Source organism: Channa argus, chromosome 5 (genome assembly GCF_033026475.1).
Source record: "Channa argus isolate prfri chromosome 5, Channa argus male v1.0, whole genome shotgun sequence".
NCBI lineage: Eukaryota > Metazoa > Chordata > Actinopteri > Anabantiformes > Channidae > Channa > Channa argus.
In genome coordinates this window covers 6,903,564-6,913,361 of record NC_090201.1, presented here as the reverse complement: position 1 = coordinate 6,913,361, position 9,798 = coordinate 6,903,564, and the positions used below count along the sequence as shown (strand labels likewise).

At 39.2% G+C, this 9,798-nt stretch overlaps 2 protein-coding genes across 3 annotated transcripts; one reads left to right on the top strand and one right to left on the bottom strand.

Moving 5' to 3' along the window:
• Nucleotides 1-1,900: 1,900 nt before the first annotated feature.
• On the bottom strand, nucleotides 1,901-3,721 carry LOC137127917 (transcription factor MafB-like). Its single transcript, XM_067505480.1, has one exon. It carries the CDS (start codon nucleotides 3,474-3,476, stop codon nucleotides 2,490-2,492), a length of 987 nt encoding a protein of 328 aa, XP_067361581.1. The 5' UTR covers nucleotides 3,477-3,721; the 3' UTR covers nucleotides 1,901-2,489.
• A 110-nt stretch (nucleotides 3,722-3,831) lies between these two features.
• On the top strand, nucleotides 3,832-9,659 carry si:dkeyp-97e7.9 (DEP domain-containing mTOR-interacting protein). 2 transcript variants are annotated; one of them, XM_067505479.1, is made up of 10 exons: nucleotides 3,832-3,970; nucleotides 6,634-6,725; nucleotides 6,854-7,032; nucleotides 7,165-7,288; nucleotides 7,991-8,169; nucleotides 8,351-8,563; nucleotides 8,659-8,790; nucleotides 8,919-8,989; nucleotides 9,260-9,364; nucleotides 9,462-9,659. In XM_067505479.1, exons 2-10 carry the CDS (start codon nucleotides 6,634-6,636, stop codon nucleotides 9,585-9,587), a joined length of 1,221 nt encoding a protein of 406 aa, XP_067361580.1. In that variant the 5' UTR covers nucleotides 3,832-3,970; the 3' UTR covers nucleotides 9,588-9,659. The 2 variants fall into 2 exon arrangements, with proteins under 2 accessions (XP_067361580.1, XP_067361579.1); XM_067505478.1 differs by lacking the exon at nucleotides 3,832-3,970 and adding an exon at nucleotides 4,797-6,194.
• The last annotated feature ends 139 nt before the right edge of the window (nucleotides 9,660-9,798 follow it).

Genomic DNA, 9,798 nt, shown 5'->3' with positions numbered 1-9,798 from the left:
CACAAACCACTTTCCTCGCCAACACTTCTACTGTGTTATTCTGCTGTTGCCTGAAAAGCCATGTGATGTACGCAAATGCGCAAACATATGACACTGAACAAAGAAAAGCAATTTTTGGAAAACCCCACCCACTAAAACATGTTAACTGCAAGAAATACACAAGTATACGTGTTTACTATACCACTATACGTGTACCCCTACTGTAAAGTAGTTACAGTAGTGGGTAGAGTTAAAACATGATATTCACACACACATGTAAATAGTATAAATAGTAAGTATACATACACATTGATACCATGGGTATAATGGATACTATGTGTATGGGATTTATTTTTTTTATTTTCCTCAAAGTGTGTGCAAAAGTACACGTTGAAGTAGTGTGCTCTATAATGCAAAAATATTTTTTAGATGTTGGTTTATATTAAGCACAGAGGGTTTTAACATTTGAACTCATTACCAAAGACATTTTGTTACCAAAAACATTCAACTAAATGAAATAAACAGAACAGAAAATGAATGTCAAGTTTTACTTTGTGTAAGGCAGTGAAGTATGTAAGAGTAGGTTTATTGTTAACAGTCAGTGTCCACATCATGTTAAAATTATACCATGCCTGTAAATGTAGTCTGACAGTCACTGATTAATGAGGCCTTTAACATTAAATAACATTATATAATACCATTAAAATACAGATTCAAGGCAATTCTTGTTTGCATATTTTGTAATACGTTTATTGTGTACATCCTTGATTTTCACAAACAAATACATCTACGTCATAAACTCTGCTGCGGGCCGACCTCCAGAAGGAAAGTGCCTTTGCACCTGTGGTGTGATTTTAGAGCTGCTTTCTCTCAACAGAGGGTGAGGTCGCAACTGTCAGGGGTCACACATTAAACGAGAACCTGGTTTCCAGGCTACAAGGTGGGGCCATTAACCGGCCACCTGCCCAGCTGAACTCTGACTGACAATGGGAAAGTCTCTTCAGACAGTGGAAAACTTTCTAAGAAGTGCAGGCCATCACAGAGGTTATAAACTCAATTTACAATGTGACCACTTATCACACATTATCACACTGGCCTTGGAACTATTATGGTCATCCAAATATTATTGTAGTCCTCAACCGAGAATGATCTGTGTTCAGGAAATTTGTTTGAGAATGTGAGAATGTAAAACACACACATTCACACACACATTTAAAGTGAAAAAAATCGTACAAGAGAAGCTGCGGCGAGCAGTGTGTCACGGTTGCTCTCTTCCTCTGTTAATGAATGCAGAGGTGATGTGTTTGTCTGAGGAAGGGAGCTGGGGGGAAGCCTGATTTCCACTCCATTTTATCTGTGCCCCACAGCCCCTGCCAGTCAGACCCCTGTGCTTTCACATGCCGGGGTCCCACAGGAAGCTGCACTCCATGAAGGACAAAGGTCAGGGAAGAAGAGAAAGCCACTCATCCTTTCATTCACCACCGAACTAACACATGTCTATACTACACTGTGACTGCTGTCAGTTGATTGCTGTCTTACAAAATACTTATAACATGATAAAAAAAAAATATGACTTTTTGTAACAAGTGTTGTAAATGTATGAATGTTTTAAAGTTTTATGGAGTATGAGAGTATTTGCCATCTTGTGTGCACCAAGCACAAGTCACTTTCATATTTAGTTGACACTAGTCTGCACAGATATTATAAGGATATTACTGCGATTTAGGATGTTTAAAAAAAGCTTTATAACCATACTGAAACTTTTTATATTGTGAATTTTTAAAAATCTTTGAAGATCTCTCATAACAAATGTCATTGCCAACATGAAAACTGCAAAGTTGTGTGCAGTTGTGTAAGTGAAGTATATTTTTCAGTATTCAGATTGTTCTGGTGTAATATATTAATGTGTCAGCACATGAGACATAGTTTTAAAAATTCACCGCATTTATTGATCCAAAGTAAATGAAAAACATAATAGATGAAAAACAATTAGCATAAATGTATATTATATTTTAAAAAGAAAATATGGAACACATCTGTCCAGCAGAATCATTTTCATAAAAAATAATGTCATTTTTAGCATCTCTTTAGCACACTTTTCATTATGTTTTCTGGTTGCAGGAAGCTGAACACAAAGCTACAAAACTAAACAAAGCAAAATCACCAAACTTAAGATTGAGCAGTAACTGAAGCGGAAGGATTAAAGTTCTTAATAAAAAGGAATATTCTCTGATATCAAGTATAGTTTTCAGACAAAATATGTCTGTATAAGATATGCCCGTATAAAATAAAATAAAAAAACATTTCATAGTTGACATGTCCTGCATGCATGCTTCATTGTATTTTATTAATTAGCTGTTGTATCTAGAACCTGTTACAATTATTTCCTTATATCCAACAATAATTAAAGCTTGATGAACCCATGAGATTGGTTTTTAGAGAGCAAGGTGAGCTGTCGACATAAATGCCACCATATGTAAAATAATCAGTCCTGCAGGAATTTTACAAACTCACATTAAATACTCGGGGGACGAAGGGTTGTCACTGGTAGACCCCGTTTCGCGGTAACAGTTCGCACCGGTGAGTTTCTCACATTTAAGTTTGTATGCATCCCTCTCCCGCATAAGTCTGCTGAGTTCATGTTTCAGCTGCTCCACCTGTAACACAAGGCTGGTCTTTTCGTGCTCCAAGATGTGTTTCTGTTGGACGCGCTTATAGCGGCAGGACTGTGCGTAACCTCTGTTTTTCAGGGTTCGGCGCTTCTGCTTTAGACGCATTACTTCGTCCTTGCTCAGGCCTCTGAGTAGCCGGTTGAGCTCCCTGACTGACATGGACACCAGCTGGTCGTCTGAGAAGTGCATGTCGACTGTGGATCGTCTGTCGTGACGGCTGTGCTGCTGTTGGAGGGGATGGTGCGCACCGATGACCTGCTCGGCCTCCGGCGACTGAGGCGACGCACTTCGCAGGTCTTCTTTGAGATAGGGGTCTTGGCAGTGACTCCTGGGTATGCCCTGCATGTCGGGGTGAGTCGGGAGTCCAGGGTAGTGCTGCACAGGCTCGTTCAGGTGGTCGTATCCTTCATATTCAGCTTGGAAAGATGGTTGATGGTGGCTGTGGGGCGCAGATGGGTGTCCCTGATGCGCTGTAGCGCCAATGAGGGCCTCCATTGCGTCCTCGGGTGTCAGCCCAAAAGCTTGAGGGTACATTTGGTGAGGGTAACACCCGTTGTTGGGTATCCAAAACTGGTCGTTCGCTGGGTTATTTCTCTGCTCGTTTAGATTGAGGTTTGGTGATGAGGGTACCGAGTTGCAAGGTGTGCTGCCTGGGGTGGAGGAGACAGAGTCTGGTCTCTGGAGCTGGTTGCACGGTCCTACGAAGGAGCGGTCTATCCCCTGCATCGTCTCCTTCTTGACGCCGAACTTCATCAAGTCGAAGTCGCTGACGAAATCCATGGGGATTTTCTGCAGTCCCAAATGTGAGTGCGCCTCGGCGGTCATAGAAAATGTCAAGCTGGTCTCTTCAAAGAGCTCCAAATGTCCACAGCTATTTCATGCAGTCAGTGAAATCGCACTCGGGGAAAAAAAAAAACAAACAAACTGTAATTCCAAACTTTGATTTTAGGCGAAGGGAAAAAAGAAACATGCGTGCACAGAGTGGCAGCCTACACCAAACTCCGTACGGAAGGATTTTACACGGAACAGTCTTTTTGCCTTCACAAACTACAAGTCCACTGACGCCAGAGGACAGGACGGACCTCTGCCTGATCAGGAGAAGCGCACTTTGTTCATAAAGCTGCATTGGCATGATGTCACGCCTTCCAGACTTACACCTCCACACTCCGCTCCAATGAAAACACCATGAAGAGGACGATTTGCATAAAAGCTGTTACGAGTCTGTCCTCAGTGCTCGGGATGACCTGACCAACACCTACACGGCGCACATACCCTATTCTGCATTACAGTGCTCTCTTCTTTGGCTTTATCCCTTTCATGTAAGCCTCTCAGACATGTCAGTACTTTTTATTTTTTATTATTTTATTTTTATTTTTATTATTTTTCAAGGGAATTCACCAAATGCATGGCATTACATATATATATATATATATATATATATATATATATATATATATATATATATATATATATATATATATATATATATATATATATATATATATATATATATATATATATTTTTTTTTTTTTTTTTTTCCCCTCAAATGATGTTTATATTTAATTTCGAGCTTGTGGTGATTAATATGAATACATGAATGCGTGAATGCACATAAACAACGAAAAGGAGCCTGAATGGCAGGTCTCTTGACCCTTCAGTGTTTGCTGTGTCTCGGTTAGTGCACGGATAAATACTGACATCTCATGGCCATCAGTCCGCCCTGCAGAACACAATGCCCACTCCATCTCTGAGCTGTCACAGGCATGAGTGGGCTGGCGAGCAGTTGTAATGCAGTGACCAGTGAACTCATGTTCATACATATGTAAATTCACAAACAGTGTTTATTTACTCCTAGGCTATAAGCAAAACATCCCTGTTGATTGATCAGGTCAGGCCAGCTCTTTTCATGTTCTGTGTTTTCAGATATTTTTTAATGTTTTGAGTTGTTGGGTTTTTTTTTTTTTGCAATATTTCCAGGTTTGCAAAGTTTGCAACGCTATCAATTCGTATTTTTGAACTTATACTAACTTTGATTGTGCACATATGGGATATGTGCATGACACAATTCTGGACAATCAGCCAAAACTGTGTCAAGAATTGTTTCTTTTTTTTTTTTTTTTTTTTGGAGTTTCAATGGAGTGACCAAATTTGAATTAGAATCAGATTTATTGGCCAAGTATGTTAACACAAACAAGGAATTTGCTTTGGTCTTTAGTTGCTCTCAAGGACATTTTCAAGGAGTAGCAGTGCAGACAATATGAAATGACAAATGACATACGAGGAAAAAAACTACGGACAATGTAAGAATGGCCTAAAGAAGTCAGGTGCAGTCTGTGGAAGTTCCATCATAATTATTTGTATACTTAAAATGCAGTCAGTGTGTTTTTGTGTGGGCAGTTAAGTGTTTGTGTATCCAACGTGTACAATAACGGGTATAGCAGCATTGTATCAGTAAGTATGAGGTCATTTATTAATGAGTGTGATGGCCTGAGGAAAGAAACTGTTCTGGTGTTTAGTGGTCATGGCAGAAAATGCTCTGTAGCATCTGCCAGAGGGGAGAAGCTGCAAGAGGTTGTGTCCAGGGTGAGAGGGTCAGGGTTGATATTCTTTGCCTGCTTCCTGGCTCTCGATGTGTTCAAGTCCTGGAAAGTGACTTGTGAGCATGTTAAGTTTTTCACCATTTCCATTCAAACAGTGGAATGAAAATGCAGCGCACATGACATGTATGTGAACTTTCACAATGCCACAATGCATTGTTTCACAGATTACACAATTACAGATACGTGGCCAAAACATCTAGACACCAGTGTCTAATTCACGAATGCCACCCTTAATAATGTCCGTAGTTGATGCAACAGCACTGGTTTTCAAAGTGTTAAAACACATCAGGAGCTCAAAAAGCTCTTACACATCGGAAAGTTCTATTTATCTATCTATCTACATACGAGTGTGTTTGTGTATTATTGTCAAAAATCCCTGGGTCTTAATCAGAGCCTGTTTGTTTTGAAAGGAGAATGAATTTTGTTTTAAAAAATGTATCTATTTTCACTTATAAAAATGTTTCAGTAATGTCCAAGAACAGCTGGTCACCACTGTTTTTTTTTTTTTTAAATGAATCTAACACAAATAGGTTGTGCATGTTAGGGACTACTTTCGGCCGCAGATTAATACACATTTCCTGCGCCAGCAACTGTTTACAGCAGCAGAACAGTGTATGTGGGACTAACTGAAAAAAGGTTAAGGTGTGTGTTTACACATGAAGAACCATGTGACTGCATGCAAAGGTGTGGTTTGTTTATATTTTTCCTAGTTTTTAATAGTCAATAACGGACCTCCCTGCCAATAAGCAGGTTGGTTTTAGTCTGTTCATGGGATTATTAAGAATAGGCAAATACAGACAATCAGACGTTTCCTTTGGAGGCTGAGACTACATTGGAAGTCGAGGTATTACCAGGCGGGAGTTCCTTGCAGCATTACAGGCAAGGAGTCCATTTCTTAAAAGCAAAAGAAGCCACATAACCTGTGTTCGAACAACACCGACTGTGAGTATATACACCACACAGGTTTTCTGTAGCCAGATAGTCATATGATGTCTATTTACTATTGACTTTTCAGTTACTCTTTAATGTGACCTTAATCAGGGTCAATCCACTGCTTACAGGCTGATGCATAACATACTGTGTTCTAACAGTGGCAGCATCCATAGACACCCTGGACAATGAAAAGTATGAATGTTACATTTGGTGCAATGTTCTTTACTAAATCCTCAGTGTCCAGCCTGCATTACATTTCTCCTCTGTCTCTGTATCTCTCTCCACCTCTTTGGCATCCTGACAGTAGTGCGCCATGTTCTTGTACCTCTTTCTTTCCGTATACACATCTCTCCCACATGGCAGTGGAGTTCTATGCGTTTCACTGTCTATTTTGTAAACACAAAGGGCCATAGCTAAAAGTGAGTTTCACTTACTTTGTGGTCCACAGATGACAAACATGGAGCGAACAAGTAGCATTGGGAGAAAAGCCATGGCTGGACAACAAATGTCTGAAATCATGATTGCTGGTGAACAACTCAGGTATGATGAGAAAGGGGAAAAGTGAAAATATTGCCATTTAAATTATATACATTTTTAATAAATGCGACATTTAAGGTTAGACATATGTTAAGTTTCAAGTTTGATTTTAATTTTAACCTCGTATGAAGGTTGAAACTTCATGATGGGAAACTTATTAAGGACAGACGCTACCACCTGCGCACATATCCTAATTGCTTCATAGCACAGGAGCTCGTAGACTGGCTTGTGAGCCACAAGGAAGCTCCGGATCGAGTAACAGCTGTCTGCCTCATGCAGCACCTCATGGATCATGACATTGTTCACCACGGTAAGGAGAAAACACAAAGCTTTTGCTAAGAACTATTTAAATACACTTGATCCAAATGAAAGAAAATGCCATTGTAACCTTAGTTGGACATTCACTAATACAGTATCGAATCTTTCTTTTGACTTTTCTTAGTCTGCGATAAGAGGCCCAAATTCAAGGATGCCAAACTGCTGTACCGATTCCGCAAAGATGATGGCACATTTCCCTTTAATACAGAGGTGAAAATCTTCATGCACGGACAACGTCTTTATGAACAGTAAGAGCAACTTTCCTTGTACTGAAAGTCTCTTGGTTGAGTAGGACCAGCTGACCTTGATGTGTATTGTCAATCATACTAATACTAACATGAATAATAGACTATGGTTAAAGTTTCATACGGTTGAGTGCAAAAGTTTGCATCCCTCTATTTTCAAATGGCAGGATAAAGAAAATAAAAGACATTTTCATCAATATTATATTCAATGCCTTTTTCAGCTTAGACAAATGCTTAATTAGAATAAAATGTTAAAATTATTTTTATCAAGCCAGATGCAAATTTTGCACTAAAATAATTTCATTATTTTACTACAACTTTTTTAATGCACTCCATGACCACTTGTGTTACTTTTGATTATGAGGGAACATTTATACCAGCTGAATGTGCATTTTCATATTCTTAGGTCTACAGTTAAGTTTCCATCTGTTACAATAATACAATCAGTTAGTACATATGTCATCATTAGAAATACCAAAAATGGTGTATAAGTGTATAAAAAAGTTATATTAAAATAATGAAAATTACATTGGTGTGACAATTACTGGTTTGCATAAATTAATCTTTGATAAATTAATTAATTAAATATTAAAAAACATTTGTTCTACTTCTTTTAACAGTGGTAATAATCCTTCGTATGATATACTCTAATCTACAAATGTTTCCATGTTATGAAAAATTTCATCTGGGTTTTGGTTTCTTTAGTCTCATAGGGGACAAAAACTCTATTCTGCAGCTTAGAGAGGAGCATGATGTTGCATATCAGCGCTCTTTTCCTGGCTGCCAGCTGATTGACTGGCTCCTTCAGAATGGGGAGGCGGAGAGCCGGTGTCAGGGAGTGGAGTTGTGCCGTGCGTTACAGGAGCACGGCATCGTTCGGCACGGTGAGAGGAATCTTCATTTGCCCTTTGATGTTTCTAGAAATTAGCTGCTGATCAGTGGCTGTCCAGCTTTGGATGCACAGATGGAAATACAGTCCACAGCCCTTTGTCAAAGACCTATACATTTTAAAACATTTTTATCATTTGTTTTGTTCTTCTCTCTCTCTCTTTCTCCCACCCATAGTTGCAAAGAAGCATCATTTCTATGACAGCGGACTTCTCTATCAGTTCTGCATCAATTTTCGCCGCAGACGCCGCTTATCCGAGCTTTTAAATTATAAGGACCAAGACAATGATGAGGAGTTGACAGTGCCAACACAGGAGGAAAACCTTCCTGACAGTCTGTTTGATCTTTGCAAAAGCCCGTCCGAGGAGGGCAACAATGCTTTCAAGTCAGGTATTAATAAATAAAACAAAGATACTCTTTTGTTGCACTATAACCACTTCATTTCTAAATATTGCATAATAATTTTACTATTACTTTTATTATAGTGGTGCCGAGTAAAGAGCTGAAACTAGTTGGCGATGGGCATCGAAGCAGCTTGAATTCCATTCACTCTGCTGAATTTCTACCTTTTGTTCAGACGCTTTCAACTGCAGTGGTGGGATGTAATCCTAAATCAGGCAAGTGCGTAGTTAATATTTACCAGATGGATGTCTAAAACTGTAATTTAACTCTCAGGATTTGATAAACTGTAAAATATGCTTGCTTGTAAAAGCATAAAAATATGTTTTTTTAAATTACTTCACAGTACTTAGAAGAGATGTTACATGTGAAGAGTTATTGACACCTGGCGCACCCTTCATAAGGAGAGTGTTGACGGTGAGTTACTGACTCAACCTGGGCTAAAATGTAAGCCTTGTAGGATTTTATTGCATTCAATTAGTATAGCCTGAATATCATTCTCTGTAAAGTCTAATAGTGGCTATGCCTTAATTTGCAATTATATTAAGAAGCAAAACTAAAAAGTACAGGAAATCACTCTCACCTATCATCCACTGAAAACAAATCAGTATCAGTACTCCTTTATGGTTCACATTACAAACAAACTGTATTAAACTGTATTTAAATGTCATCCTCCTGCCATCCCAGGTGATAGGAGACGCTCTGGGATGGGGATTTGTTGTCAGAGGCACAGCCCCATGTTATGTGCAGGCTGTTGACCCTGGAAGTCCTGCTGCAGCTGCTGGGGTTAAGGTTAGATGTGGGACTATGTTACACACATGGCACTGACAGTGAAAACTGCACAGTTTGAATCCAAACACGACTCTTTTCTTGATGTAATTTTCTGTAGGTGAGGCAGTTTGTGTGCCAGGTGAACGGACAGTGCGTTCTCCACATGGACCACAGGAGGGTCTGCAGACTGGTGATGACAGGACCTCGCACTGTTGTACTGGAAGTGTTGCAACCACTGGAATGAACAACACCACTGCATTTGCTAGAGCTGAAATACAGTATAATAAAATAGCTTTTTTTAAGTAGTATGTCATAAGGGGCAGAGTTCATTGATCCATCTTGGGAAACAAATCCATCAGTGAATATGATGCAGCAAAAATGAATAAACCAAAGAGTTGTGCTTGTGGTATTCATATGAACCGGGGTAATTCTGTAAAATAAAACACTGCAATATT